Source organism: Hypanus sabinus, unplaced genomic scaffold (assembly GCF_030144855.1).
Source record: "Hypanus sabinus isolate sHypSab1 unplaced genomic scaffold, sHypSab1.hap1 scaffold_822, whole genome shotgun sequence".
In the NCBI taxonomy this organism is placed as follows: Eukaryota; Metazoa; Chordata; class Chondrichthyes; order Myliobatiformes; family Dasyatidae; genus Hypanus; species Hypanus sabinus.
The window spans coordinates 56729-72671 of NW_026781675.1; the positions used below are offsets into that span (position 1 = coordinate 56729).

A 15943-nucleotide genomic window follows, 5' to 3' on the forward strand; every position below is an offset into this window, starting at 1 on the left:
TGTGGCCATTACAGAGACTTGATGGCCCAGCGGCAAGAATGGTTACTACGAGAACCAAGCTTTAGATGTTGCAGAAAGGACAAGAAGGGAAGCAAGAGGTGAACCTAGACCAGTTTAATATTGGCAATATCCTTGAAGGGGCTGGTGTTAATCACAACTGGAATATGGTTGATAAGTCATCTCTAAGTCACTTATAAGTGGCTAATACACTCAATTTTGTTTCTAAAAGGGTTTATTTAATGAATTTAATACTAAACACACAGCACATACTTCCCTCACATGAATATAGATAAGTCAATTATAACTCACATAAGCCAATGGCATCATAACATTTTAAGTAACGTTTCGATATTAAACACACAGCGCATATTTTCCCCGTATGAACATATAAAATCAATGCAACATACCAATATTGCTGAATCTGTGGGAAACCTGGGCTTGTTTCCCTGCAACAAGATGGTCCCATCGAGAGTGATGGCAGACAGCAATACTCAAAGGGGGTTCCTTATGTCCAGTCTATTCCATAATTTAGTTTTTGTTGCATTCATTGCAGAAAACCCTGATTCCCAGAGATATGATGTTGGAAATGGAAGCAATGTTTTCAGTGCTTTCGAGTCTAGTTCAGCCTTGACTTTGATCCAGAATGCCAGCAGAGAAGTTACGTCCAACATATTTTTCAGTCCACTGTCATTTGCAAGCTCAAGGAGTTGATCTTCTTCCCCCGCTTACATGGATGATTCACCGGGGACATTCACAAACGGGTCACAAACTCATTCCTTTGCATGTCTTGGGTCATTTGCAGTTGGGAAGTAACACTTAAATTCTGTCAACAGTGAAGATAGGTGATTGCACACCATGAGAAGGACGATGCAGCCTCAGTTTCTCCCAAAATCCCAGCTAATGTTGGGAACATGTCAAATATGCCCCTGTCCACTCGCCGTCCCCACAGTTCCAGTTTGGCTTTGAAAGCAGACACTTTATCTGCCAACTTGAAAACGGTTGTTATTCTCTCCCGAAGTGACAAATTGAGTTCACTGAGCAGGTTAAAACCAGTGCCATCTTACTGGCAGCAGCTTCTCCCAACAGTTCATGGCACATGTCCTTGGCAGTATGCAGAATCAATTCTTCACCAACAGTGAAAGGCTTCTTAGCCTTAACAATACGGCTAGCCACTAAGTACGACACTCTCAGAGCAGCAGCATTTGCGGAGGTGGTGGCTCTCAGCACTTGCTTCTGTCCCGCTCGCTGACATTTTTTCCACTCAAAAAACTCAACAGGTTTGTCTTAAGTGCAGGGTGCTTGGACTCAAGGTGCCGAAGCAGTTTTGATGGCTTCATTGCCTCATTAGACAGCTTGTCTCCACATATCACACACAGGGGGCTTGGAGCATGTGAGTCACCAGTCGCTTGCTTTTTTTTGCAACCTTGGCCTCAGCTGTGTCTGCGTTATCATCATTGTTAGACCTTTTATGTCCCTACCACCTCTTCCAAAGAAACTCTCAAGCAACGTTTGTTTTCTCACTCATCGAGTAGTTGTAGGTTAATGACCAACTGATGACCTCGCCTGAGTATTGACCTCGTGTGCATTCAAATTCAACAGCGGGTGTGACAGGGAATAAGGAGGTGCAGCTGACTCATATCATTTCGTATCACCAAATCATATCATTTCCTCGCGGCCCGGTAGCACGCTTTGCAGCCCAGTACCGGTCTGCGGCCTGGTGGTTGGGACCACTGATCTACAGAGTCTCTGTAGTGAAAGTTAGGAATTGGAAAGGGTCAATAACCACCCAATAGTAACAGGGACATTGAAGAGTAGACAGGGATACTGAGTCTGGAAAGGTGTAATAACAACAGGGTTGTCGTGGAGCAAGATTTTAATTTACCAAATATCGACTGGCATATCCCTAGATCAAGGGGTTTAGATGGGGTAGTGAACACAATGTATACTGCAGATGCTGGGGTCAAAGCAACACGTACAACACGCAGGTCTCAGCAGGTCGGGCAGCATCCGTGAAAATGAGTAGTCAATGTTTCGGGCTGAGACCCTTCGTCAGGACTGAAGAGAGAGGGGGCAGGGGTCCTATAAAGAAGGTGGGGGAGGGAGAGAAGGAGAAGGCTGGTGGTTGTCATGAAAAACTAGTAAGAGGAAAGATCAAAGGGTGGGGGGGAAGCAGGGAGGGGATAGGCAGGAAAGGTGAAGAAGGAAGTTGGAGAATTCAATGTTCATGCTGAGGGGTAGGAGACGATATTTAGGTGTTGCTTCTCCAACCTGAGTTTGACCTCATCATGACAGTAGAGGAGGCCATGTATGGACATATCCAAATGGGAATGTGAAACAGAGTTGAAGTGGGTGGCAACCGAGAGATCCTGTCTGTTTTTTGAGAAGTTAATAAGTGTGAGTACCAGTTCTGCCAACCGGAGGAGTGCGGTGGTGTTGGGGAACTGGTGAGGTCTATTGTCAAGAAAGTAGCGGAGGGCTTTGAGGCTCTCTTGATGGGGAATTGAAGTGTATAAGGATTGGACATCCATTGTGAAAACGAAGTGGTCAGGACCGGGGATCTGGAAGTTATTGAAGAGGTAGAGGGTGGGTGACAAAATGGAGTCCAAGTAGGTAGATACAAGTTCGGTGGGGCAGGAGAAGGCCAAAACTATGGGTCTACTGGGACAGCCAGGCTTATGGATCTTGGGGAGGAGGTAAAACCGAGCAGTGTGGGGTGTGGGAATTATGAGTTTTTGGCTGAGAATGGAAGATCTCCGGAGTTGATGGGGTGGAGTTTGTTAGTTGTGTTCAAGAAGGTTTCTTGACACAACATGTAAATAAATCTACAAGAGGTGAAGCTGTACTTGATCTGTACTGGTCAGGTGTCAGATTTTTCAGTGAGAGAGCATTTTGGAGATAATGATTACAATTCTATCTCCTTTCCCATAGCACTGGAGAGAGAAAGGAAGAGACAAGTTAGGAAAGCGTTTATTTGGAGTAAGGGGAAATATGGGGCTATCAGGCAGGAACTTGGAAGCATAAATTGTGAACAGATGTTTTCAGGGAAATGTACAGTAGAAATATGACAAATGTCCATGGGATATTTGCATGGAGTTCTGCATAGATACGTTCCAATGAGACAGGGTAAGGATGGTAGGGTACTGGAATTGTGGTGTACAAAGGCTGTTGGAAACCTAGTCAAGAAGAAAAGTGCTTACGAAAGGTTCAAAAAGCTAGATAAAGAGAGATCCAGAAGATTATAAGGTTAGCTGGAAGTAGCTTAAGAAGGAAATCAGGAGATCCAGAAGGAGCCATGAGAAGGCCAAGACGGACAGGATTAAGGAAAACCCCAAAGCATTCGACAAGTATGTGAAGAGCAAGAGGATAAGATGAGAAAGGACCAATGAAGTGTGACAGTGGAAAGAGTGTATGCAAGCGGAGGACATAGCCGAGGTACTTAATGAATACTTTGCTTCAGTATTCACTACGGAGGATCTTGGCAGTTGTAGGAATGATTTAAAACAGACTGAAAAGGACGTCATCGTCGAGAATGGCAGCTTAAGTCACAAGCTCCTCTGGAAAAACGCTTATTAAGCCCCGTTAACCCGTCAAATATAATATTTTTCAAAAAATATTTGAACTGAAAAACGGGCAATAATGGGGAAAAGGAATGGAAATTTAAAAAGCCACACTGCGGAGCCTGCGACCCAGAGGAGTGCAGCAAGCGGCTCTCCGACCCAACCGCGTGATAGTGAGGCAGCTGCTGGGCCTCGTTCAGTCGAAGTAGCGAACATCTTCGAAATCCTGAAAGAAATAATGGAGTTCCAGAAAGATATAAAACAGCAGCTCCGTGATATTAAGGCAGAGCTCCCCAGCATTAATCAAAAAATAGCAGTGGCAGAGACTCGCACTGAGAAGGTGGAAGATCGCGTTCAAAACGTGGAGTGGACACTGAGTAAGACAATAAAAATATTAAATCACCAAGAAGGTAAACTGCTTGATCTGGAGGGAAGATCATGGCGGAAAAATATCAGAATCTACAACATCTATGACAGAATCTGTCTATGACAGAGTTTGTCGGAAAGTTACTACAGGACGCACTGGAGCTTCTCCCAGCTATGAAGCTGGAAGTCAAAAGAGCCCACTGCGCGTTAGTCCCAAAACCTACCCAGGATAGAAAGCCACTATCAATTATAATTAAATTCCTTCAGTACAACACCAAGGCGGAGTTTCTACGAAGGGCCTGGGGTAAGAAGAGAGTGTTTTACGACGATAAATATATTTCAACCAAGATTACTCCCCAGCGGTCCTGCAGAAACGCAAAGAATACTCTGAAGTAAAGCCAGTACTAAAGCAAAATAAGATTAGATTTCAAACTCCGTACCCTGCTAAACTTCGAGTGTTTTAATGACAACAGGACGCGGTTGTACCGGACGGTGGAAGAGGCGACTACAGACATGAAGGCCAGAGGGTTGCCTGTTACTGTCACCAAAATGAGGGAAAGCCTGACTGAGGAATTATCCTGCTCGGCTTGGGAAATAGTGCGAGAATCGAGAATGCGAGAAGGGTGGAGCCCGAGAGAAATATATCAGGAAGAGACCGGGAGTTTCCCAAAGACACCCCCTTCAGAATAGCCATAATGTTTGGCTAACTTTAAAAATGTTGAGAGGTTAAAAAGAAGCAAAAGTAGACAGTGATATACCTATCTCGAGAAATACTTATTATAATGTGGATTTTATATTACTTAGTTGTTATTCTTTATTCGCTCACTTACTCCTTTTTCCCCAGTAAAATGAGAATATATTTATATGTAGTGTGTGTGTGTGTGTGTGTAAAACGTGTGTGTATATATGTCTTTTCTGTGTAATGGATTTGTTCACTGACTTTTATGAATACTGCAATGGGGGCCCTCAACTCACAAGTAGGAGGTGTTATCCCCCACAGCTAGACATTTCCTCTAGCTCAACGCAGGGTCACCTACTAGAGACCTCAGCCTTGGAATCACACGTTTGTTGCCATTTTTGTTGTTATTTGTGTTTCTTGGTTCTTATTTGTTCAGGGAGTAGATCAATTAAGTTTTATTCTAATTTCAATGGTACACTGACAGATAAATACAGATGGCCAAGGACAAGGTAAAACTCATTTCTTTTAATGTCAATGGGCTATTAAATTCAATCAAACGTAAGAAAATTTTATCCAATTTGGAACAATTTGATTCATACTGGGAAAAATGGTTTAACTACATAACACCTCATAGGCCTGACTTTATTCTCACAAATCAATGAATCTGTTGTTTAAAAAAAGATCACTCCCCACTTGTACATAGTTCTTTCCTTTTGCTTGTTTTTTCTTTCCACTCTTTTCTATAAGTGTATACCTCAGATAAACACTTTGTGGAGATTTGTGATGTATATGATTATATGATATATATGTACAATCTCTAAAAGGCATCTTATGGAAATGTTTGATGATGAACTTAAAAAAAATATATTATAAAAAAGACTAAAAAGCTTCAGCATTCACTATGCAGAAGGATCTTAGTGACTGCAGTGATGACTTACAGCGGACTGAAAAGCTTGAGCATATAGACATTAAGGAAGAGGATGTGCTGAAGCTTTTGGAAAGAATCAAGTTGGGTAAGTCACCGGGACCGGACGGGATGTACCCCAGGCTACTGTGGGAGGCGAGGGAGAAGATTGCTGAGCCTCTGGAAATGTTCTTTGCATTATCAAAGAGGACAGGAGAGGTTCTGGAGGATTGGAGGGTTGCAGATGTTGTTCCATTCAAGAAAAGGAATAGAAATAGCCCAGGAAATTATAGACCAATGAGTCTTAATGGAGAAGATCCTGAAAGGCAGGATTTATGAACATTTAGAGAGGCATAACATGATTAGGAATAGTCAGCAAGGCTTTATGAAAGGCAGGGTGTGCCTGTCAAGCCTGATATTTGAGGATGTGACTAAATACATTGATGATAGCAGAACAATAGAAGTACTGTATATGGATTTCAACAAGGCATTTGACAAGATACCCCACGCAGGGCTTATTGAGAAAGTAAGGAGGCATGGGATCCAAGGCGACATTGCATTCTGGATCCAGAATTGGCTTGCTTACAGGGTGATTGTAGATAGGTCATTTTCTGAATGGAGGTGGGTCACCACTGGTGTGCCTCAGGGATCTGTTCTGGGATCCGTACTCTTCGTGATTGTTATAAATGACCTGGATGAACAGGTGCAGCGATGGGTTAATAAATTTGCTGATGACACAAAGGCTGGGGGTGCTGTGGATAGTGTCAGAGATTACAGCAGGACATCAAAAAGATGCAAAGCTAGACTGAGAAGTAGCAGATGGAGTTCAACCCACATAAGTGTGAGGTGGTTCATTTTGGTAGGTCAAATATGGTAGCAGAATATAGTATTAATGGTAAGACTCTTGGCAGTGTGGATGATCAGAGGGACTTTGGGGCCCGAGTCCTCTGCGCAGGTTGACTCTGTGGTTAAGAAGGCATACGGTGTATTGGCCTTCATCAATTGTGGAATTGAATTTAGGAGCCAAGAGGTAATGTTGCAGCTGTATAGGACCCTGGTCAGACCCCACTTGGAGTACTGTGCTCAGTTTAGGTCGCCTCACTACAGGAAGGATGTGGAAGCCATAGATAGGGTGCAGAGGAGATTTACAAGGATGTTGCCTAGATTGGGAGAATGCCTTATGAGAATAGGTTGAGCGAACTCAGCCTTTTCTCCTTGGAGCAATGGAGGATGAGAGGTGACCTGATAGAGGTGTACAAGATGATGATTGTGTGGATAGTGAGAGGCTTTTTCCAAGGGCTGAAATGGTTGCCACAAGAGGACACAGGTTTAAGGTGCTGGGGAGTAGGTACAGAGGTGTTGTCAAGGGTAAGTTTTTTACTCAGAGAGTGGTGAGTGTGTGGAATGGGCTGCTGGCAATGGTGGTGGAGGCAGATACATTAGGGTCTTTTAAGAGACTCCTGGACAGGTATATGAAACTCAAAAAAATAGAGTGCTATGGGTAACGCTTGGTAATTTCTCTGGTAAGCATATGTTAGGCACAGCTTTGTGGGCCAAAGGGTTGTATTGTGCTGTGGGTTTTCTATGTTTTTATAAAGGCTTTTGATCCTGTGTAACCTCTTTCTAGTGATATAAATTTATTTTTTACCAACAGAGCAACGCTGTTCCCTCTGCCTTTCTGCTCATCCTTTCAATAAAATTGTACCCTTGGACATTAAGCTCCCATCTATAATCCACAACCCAGTGATGCTTTACCCAAATTTCACTATGTTTTTAGATTTGTGGGTGACTACTCCCTGTAGCTCCTATCTATCACCTCCTCAGTTTTCCATATGAACTGATCATCATCAAGCTACAGCTCCTTAATGTTCTCTGAGGAGCTGCATAACAGTGTACCTGCTGCAAACGTGGTTATCCAGAAGACTGAAGGTCACACAAATATTTGAAGGAGGAGAGAATAGCGGGGCGATGCAGTGTGCACGACCTCTCTGGAGAATGGGTATCTGTTACTTAAGTAGGGATCCGTTTACAATCCTGATTTGATGGAGACAGATGTGAGAGCGTGGAGGAACATCAGGAGAAACTTCTGAAATGCCCGATTCGCTGCTGTTGCTACTGTGCGGTCCGGAATCTCCGGAGGAGAAAGCCTCTGAGACCTCGGCTTTGCTTGTTTCGGCAGTTGGGAGGAGTTCGAAGGCGCTCGGCAGAGGATGGCGCTCAGGAGGCTGTATCGGCGGGGCTGGTCGGAGGCTCGAATTTTCTGGACCGAGTCTGCTGTCATCGGGTACTTCCAAGACATTAGTTGTCAGTGTCTGCAAGTTTATGGCAGGGAGAGTTTCTCCCTTTTGCTGCCTGGTATCAGGAAGATTGGAGTCGACCGGGACTTGAGACTTTTTTTTAAACTGCGTCCACGGTCTGCGTCTATCGAATTACGGTATTGCTTTGCACTGCTGTAACTATATGTTATAATTATGTGGTTTTGTCAGTGTGAGTCTTTGGTTTGTCCTTTTATTTTGTGATATCACTCTGGAGGAGCATTGTATCATTTCATAATGTATGCATTTCTAAATGACAATAAACAAGGACTGAGTGTCCTCATAATCTGATCTAAATTTTTCACCCTCCTTCTTTAATTAAATCTCTTGCTCCCCTGTTAACACTTCTTTTCTCCTCTACCTGATGCCCCTCCCACTTCTCCTGTCATTCCCACTCTTCCTCTCCTATCAGATTCCTTCTTTTTCAGCTCTTTACCTTTTTCACCTATTAACTTCCAGTTTCTCACTTCATTTCCCCACCCACTTGGCTTCATCCTTGTTCCTTCCCATTGCTGAAGAGCCTTGTCCCAAGATACTGACTGTTTATTTACTTCCATAGATACTGGCTGTCTTGCCTAATCAGCAGACAGAGAAGAGGTGCTCAACAAAGTTGAATCTCACACCAGACATTACATAACCCTGATATACCAACAGGTGAAGGGTCACCAAACCTGGGACTGTTGGGGGCTCTCAAGGGTATTGAGAGAGGAGGTGAAGGGGTATTTGTAGCAGAAAGGAGAATGGGATGGAGAGATGAATGGACAAGAAAATTGCACAGGGAGCAATTCCCTCTAGAAAGCAAAAAGTTGGGGGGGGAGAGAAAGATATGCTTTGTAGTGGGAACTCATTGGAGATGGTGGAAGTTGCAGAGAATAATGTGATGAATGCGGAAGATGGTGGGATAGTAGCTGAAGAGAAGAGGACCCTATTCCTGGTAGGGCGGTGAGAGCAGATGCGCATGAAATGGAAGAGATGCAGTCGATAGCAGCATTAATGGTGGAAGAAAGTAAGCCCCTTTCTTTGAACCTCAGGTAATGGCCCCACTTTCACCATTCCCCTTCCCCTTTTTCCTCTCTCACATTATCTCCTTGTCTGCCCATTTCAGCTATTACCTTTGTGTTTCTCATTTCCCTCATCCCCCCGCCACACATTTTAACTCTAATCCTCATCTTTTATTTCTCCAATCCTACTCAAGAGTCTCAGCCCGAAATGTCAACTGTACTCTTTTCCATAGATGCTGCCTTGCCTGCAGAGTTCTGCAAATATTTTCTGTGTACTTACTGAATTTACAGCATCTACAGATTTTCTCTTTCAAGTATGTTTCAGGAAATAAAAGTTTTCTACAAACTGCTTGGATCTTCGTCAGTTTGAATGGGGAATGACTGCGCAAGTGTGTGAAGGTTGGCTTCTGTGACAGCGGGAGAGTTTAAAAAGTGAGCAGATTAATGGAGTGGGTGACAGAGTAGGAATGTTTTGGCTCGTGAGGCTTCGGCAAGCAGAGTCTGAGGACAAACTTGCTCCCTGTGAGTAAGCTCCTTTAATTAATTAACTTAGAAGTAGGTCTTTCTCCCCTTTGGCAAATTGGCCCGGATAGATGGAGGAACAGCAGGGCTCACACAGCTAATGGTACAAGCTAACGGTTTAAAAAGTTTGTGTGTTTGGCGAGATAAGTGGGTAAGTACATTTATTTTTCCTTCTTTCATTCCTGTAGAGTTAGGTAGCATGTCTGCAGGGTTAGTGCTTTGTTCAGAGTGTCCGATGTGGGAATCCTGGGAGACCCGCAGCCTCCCTGATGGCCACATCTGTGCCAGGTGAACCAAGATGCAGCTCCTCAGAGACCGTGTTAGAGAACTGGAGCTGCAGCTTGATGACCTGCTGCTCATTAGGGAAAGTGAAGAGATGATAGACAGGAGCTACAGGGAGGTAGTCATCCCTAGGCTACAGGGTTCAAAAAACTGGGTGACTGTCAGGAGAGGGAAAGGAAATGCCCAGATTGTGGAGAGCAGCCCTGTGGCTGCCCCCTTCGGCAACAAGTATATCGTTTCGGATGCTGTTGAGGGGGATGACCCGAGGGGGAAGACATCAGCAGTATACCAGACACTCAAGGGTGTGCGGGAAGAGACAATTATGATTACGACAGTTACAATTACGACACAGAAAGTACTTAGAAAGCTGAATAGTCTATCTCCTGGACCAGATGGAATGCACCCTTGTGTTCTGAAGGAAGTAGCTGTGGAGATTGCGGAGGCATTAGCAATGATCTTTCAAAAGTCAATAGCTTCTGGAGGACTGGAGGACTGGAAGATTGCAAATGCCACTCCACTATTTAAGAAAGGGGCAAGAAAGCAAAAACGTAATTATAGACCTGTTAGCTTGACATCGGTGGTTGGGAAGTTTTTGGAGTTGATTGTCAAGGATGAGGTTACAGGGTACCTGGAGGCATATGACAAGATAGGCTGAATTCAGCACGGTTTCCTTAAAGGAAAATTCTGCCTGACAAACCTATTGCAATTTTTTGAGGAAATTACAAGTAGGCTAGACAAGGGAGATGCAGTGGATGTTGTGTATTTGGATTTTCAGAAGACCTTTGACAAGGTGCTGCACGAGGCTGCTAAACAAGAGCCCATGAATTATGGGAAGGTTACATACATGGATAGAGCATTGGCTGATTGGCAGGAAACAGAAAGTGGGAATAAAGGGAACCCATTCTGGTTGGCTGCCGGTTACCAGTGGTGTTCCACAGGGGTCTGTGTTGGGGCTGCTTCTTTTTATGTTGTACATCAATGATTTAGATTATGGAATAGATGGCTTTGCTGATGATACAAATCATCAGTGGAGGGGCCAGTAGTGCTGAGGAAACAGAGTCTGCAGAGAGACGTGGATAGATTGGGAGAATGGGCAAAGAAATGGTAAATGAAATACAATGTCAGAAAGTGTACAGTCATGCACTTTGGTAGAAGAAATAAACAGCCCGACTATTACTTAAATGGGGAGAGAATTCAAAGTTCTGAGATGCAATGGAACTTGGGAGTCCTCGTGCAGGATACCCTTAAGGTTAACCTCTAAGTTGAGTGGTGAAGAAGGCGAATGCAATATTAGCATTCATTTCTAGAGGAATAATAGGAGCAGGGATGTGATGTTGAGGCTCTATAAGGTATTGGTAAAGCCTCACTTGGAATACTGTGTGCAGTTTTGGGCTCCTTATTTAAGAAAGAATGTGCTGACATTGGAGAGGGTTCAGAGAAGATTCACTAGAATGATTCTGGGAATGAGAGGGTTAACATATGAGGGACATTTGACCACTCTTGGACTGTACTCCTTGGAGTTTAGAAGAATGAGGGGGGGGGACCTCATTGAAACATTTCGAATGTTGAAAGACATGGACAGAGCAGATGTGGCAAAGTTGTTTCCCATGGTGGAAGGAGTCTAGTACAAGAGGATATGACCTGAGGATTGAAGGGTGCCCATTCATAACAGAGTTGCAAAGAAATTTTTTTTAGCCAGAGGGTGGTGAATCTATGGAATTTGTTGCCACGGGCGGCAGTGGAGGCCAAGTCATTGGGTGTATTTAAGGCAGAGATTGATAGGTATCTGAGTAGTCAGGGCATCAAAGGTTATGGTGAGAAGGCGGGGGAGTGGCACTAAATGGGAGATTGGATCAACTCATGAAAAAATGGCAGAGCAAACTCAACGGGCCAAATGGCTGACTTCTGCTCCTTTGTCTTACGGTCTTGGGCACCTTAGGTAGATGCCACTATCAGTATTTAAAGCTATTAAATTTATATGGCTTAAATCACTAATTAAATATTTCTCCAGAGCATTCAATTTTGTTTTGAATACAGTTATCCACTGCAGAATATATTGAATATTTAATATTAAAAGAACCTAAACATTGCTTAAGAGGGCAGTTGGACTTTACATAAAGAGGATTTGACTAAAAGAGTAAAAACAGCTTGCAGTCTATCAAATATACTTGCAATTAAGGGAATGCAGAAAGATTCACTAGATTGAATTTTGAAATGATGAGCCTGTCCCAAGAGAGGTATTCTCACCAAAATTACAAACTTCATATAGCATTGAAGGCTGTTAGATTGATTTTTCTTTCCATAGCATGTTTGAACCAGGATCACAGTAACAAAAAAGGTTGGATAGTTTGGAAAGAATTTTCTAATCCAAATGATATTCTAAACATTGTATTCATCTGTATTAATTTCTATTACCTAAATGGTATAAAATGCCTCTGAAATCAAGAAAATATACAGATTGTACTGTAAATACTGATACTAGGTATTCTTTTCTATTCTCTCTATCCCTCCTTGTTACAAAACAAAACCTACAGTAATAGTTTTTTTTGATCAGATGACAAACAGAAATATCCATTCAAGCAATATGGAAGAATTCAACAGTACAGTTCCTCAAAAGTTAAATAATTAAAAATTACTTTTGTAAGAATTCTGAAACTGCTCTGTAAGTAACAGAATGAGACTTTTATATCATTCACAGCAAACAATTTTACCTGAACTCTGGAAAAAGGTTCAATCACTCGGATAAGATTTTGCTCCAATAAATTGTCATATAGCTTTGCCAGATGTGTTGTTATGATTGGATCATCCCGCAGTTCTGCCTGGAAATCTGTTAAAGCCTGCAAACCAAAAATGAGATGAAATCCAGTATATGTCAAAAAATAAAAAGATATTCATAATGTAAGTAAACCTGAAGCTTGTTGCTGCTTTTAAAAGCAAAAATATTTTTAACTAGTATTGTCAAGATCAGAAACTAAATTACATATCAGAGGATTTGCCCTGACACCACCATATAAATGGCATTACAAAGAAAACACGACAGCACCTCTACTTTATTAGCAGTTTGCATACTTTTGGCATTCACTTAAACTTTTGACAGATTTCAATAAAGGCACAATGGAGAGTATCCTAAAAGGCTGCATTATTGCCTTTAGTGAGAACGTCAAGGTGTAACATTTACATTGGTTCTCTGTATACTGTAACACATTGGTGAATAATACAACTGCCTTCAAATACAACTACATTGGGAAGGGAGTTATCTTTCTGTCTAGCTTTAGAAAACAGGGAAAACTCTTGTGTGAGGGCAGAATATCAGTATTTTCTATTACTACACAACTTGTCTTGTATTGCACACTGGTCTTTGTTCTTTGTTCAATATTCAAAATTATTTAAACCCACTTCCACTACACAAGTGTAAAGCAGAATGAAATAATTGTTACTCTGGATCCAATACAGCACAAAACCTAAGAATCCAATAATAACAAAAAAAGAAAATATATATAAATACATAAAAAAGTTCATATTGTACTTTTAAATTCCTGTAAATAACTGAAAGAAAATGAAACACAGGGCCATGGTAACACATATCTACTTTAATATTAAATTTACTTTGAAATTTGTTGTGCTGGTAGGGCAAGAAATTTCCTTGAACGCATTGAGAAATATACCTGACATAATCACTATATATACCTGAAATATAACCACTATGTACTAGCTATTTACTACACTATGTATTCGCTCCTATGTACTGAATATTACTATGTATTATTTTACTAGACACATTTTGCTATGTATTGTTTTACTAGATACTTTGTACTCTCTTAGCTAAATGCCATAGCAGTTAAGGAACATCTGTTTAGCTAGCAGCACTAATTAGCTGAAATGTACTCCATGTATTACACTCAGCCTTTGTTTAGTAAGAGATAACGGTGGCGGACAGGATGGTACGAGCAGAAGATGTAATGTGAGGGAGATTAAGGAGGCTGACTGAGAAACAACCTTGGCCAGGAATGAGGCCCAAGATGTGAACTGGAAAGAAACACTGATGGCGCACCGAGAGCTAGGCAACAGCGATTGATTAGTTAATATATAGATGATATGCAACTAATAATTGATTGGGTATGCTGATGAAACCGAAATGTAACTGAGATAAGAAATTACTATAAAGAATGCTGTACACCGGAGCTCGGTGGGCTTTCAGTGACAAGTTCATTGATTGCCTCAGCTTTTGTTTGCAAATAATGGTATAAACTTCTCGAAGAACTGTCTGTGTCTCCTGGTCATTTCAAGTAACCACGACAAAATTGGCGTCACGAACAGAATCAGAAAGAGACCCGCGAAAAGGATTCAACGGGTTGAGGCCGCTTCCCGGTCCCTCGGGAGCCCTCACAGAGCTAACAGAATTACGGGTGCACCCAGAAAAAAGTTAAGTGCTTTTTGGTACAATTTGGACTAAAATTCTGTTGGTTTTGGGGGTCTCGGGGACTCAGAAGTGTGTAGCAACTCCGATCCAAAGAATCTGGCAGAATTGAGGGTTTGACAGGAGGCTCAGAGGATTGATCGAGAACACTGCAGTGGGGGTAAGTACGAATAAGGTAATAAGAAGTTGAGTAAAGAAAATTCCACGTGGTGTTGGTAAATCCCTGTGGATACCGCTTTGCACAAAGCGAAGGGCTGAACGGGCAGGGAGAGTGAAGAGAAACTTCTGTGAGTAGTACCTTAGGTTGAGGGCTGCTCGGACAGAACGGAACAGAAGGTAAGAAGAATTTGATAAATTGCTTAACCACTGGTAGAATAAACTGTAGTACTAGGCGTAAAGATAGGATAGGGGAAGTATTTGAACTGTGAGACTTTTTAAGAAATAGTACCTAAAAGAAGAGAATAACATGGTGGAAGAAAAAGGAACAGCAGTAGACACTCTGTGCAAGAAATTCCCGGTAAGTAGAGGTGAGATTATTGCAATTTCAGAGAAATGGGAAAAAAGAACCAAAAACCTGCGCACAAAATGGCCAAAAGAAGGAACATTCGATGTAAGTTTGTGTGAAGAGATGGAAGCACTAATTAAAAATCATAAAACAAATGATAAGTCCAAGAAAAGGGAGGAAAGGAGAGAACAGGAGATGGAAGTATTGAAACTTTTTAGGATAGAGGGAGAGAGATTGAGAAAGACAGGCAGGATATTGATAATAAACGAAAAAGACACAAGGGAACAGGAGAAACAGTCGGGTGGGGGAGAAGAAAAGCCTAAGAGAAACCCGGCTTCAGCTTCATACCCGGATCTGAAAGAAGTAGAAAGACCCCCCTCCCTATAACGAGCAGGGAACACCCAAGCAGTGCCCCATGATATCAGGAACAGTAAGCCTGCAGGGGGAAGTAGAGGTCTGGGACCCTGAGGAGGAAAGAAGGAAATATGAGAGGGTGAGAGAGGTGCTGAGGAACGAGATAGAGGGAGAAAGTATTAGGACGGAACAGGATAGAAGGGAGATGGTAAGAGAAGTGGAAAGGCTACAACAGCTGAGAGAGAAGAGGGATTATGAGGAGTATCGGTTATACTGTAGAGACAGACAGACTAGAAAAGAACAGGAATCATCTAGACAACAAGAACAGAGTGAGTTGAGAGGAAGTTGGATGAAGGTAGGAGACGAGAGTTTGGAGGAAGCACGAGAGAGGATGGAGAGGCAGGTATTGGAGATATTGGAGGGGACTAGAGGAGAGAAGGAGCAAGAAAGAAGGTATACCCCAGGAAGGTATGAGTGGCAGCCAGTAGAAATAGAGTCAGCAATAGATGAAGAATCAGGTGAGGCAGGAAGCCTGATTACATGGAATGGGGAGAAGGAAATGCTGCCACTGCTGGTTAAAGGATCAGGACAAGTACAGTACATCCCTTGGGGATCCCAGGACCTGGAAGGGCTGAAAAATACTCTGCCTAGTCTGCACGAGGGGGCAGGAAAATGGATTAGAGCCTTCAAGGAAGAAACAACGGGACGATTGTTGGCTATGGGAGATTTGAAGGCACTGCTGATTAGGTTGATGGGAACTAGAGCCCAAAGACTAATGGGGCCAATTTTGATCCAGTGAGGCAGAGGGTATGGCAGGCCCTCAGGAAGCTTTATCCCCCCAAAGTGGACCCCAAAGCCTTAAAAGGGAATCCACTGGGAGACACTGAAAACCCAGCAGCCTATGTAGAAAACCAGTTGAAAAGGTGGAGACTGGAGACTGAGCAAGAGGTGGAAAATAGCTTATTTATCACCACACTGCTCCGACATAGCATTCTGGATGCAATGCCTCCACAAGTAAAATCTAAATTGGAGGAAGTGGTT

General features: G+C 42.6%; 1 protein-coding gene across 2 annotated transcripts in view; it reads right to left on the reverse strand.

The window, feature by feature from the left end:
* Window positions 1–15943, reverse strand: part of LOC132390262 (26S proteasome non-ATPase regulatory subunit 11-like) — a 159736-nt gene that overhangs the window by 43765 nt on the left and 100028 nt on the right. For both annotated transcript variants that reach the window (XM_059962872.1, XM_059962873.1), the window contains one exon: window positions 12338–12463. In XM_059962872.1, the coding sequence (XP_059818855.1) occupies window positions 12338–12463 (126 nt within the window). The remainder of the gene's footprint in view (window positions 1–12337; window positions 12464–15943) is intronic.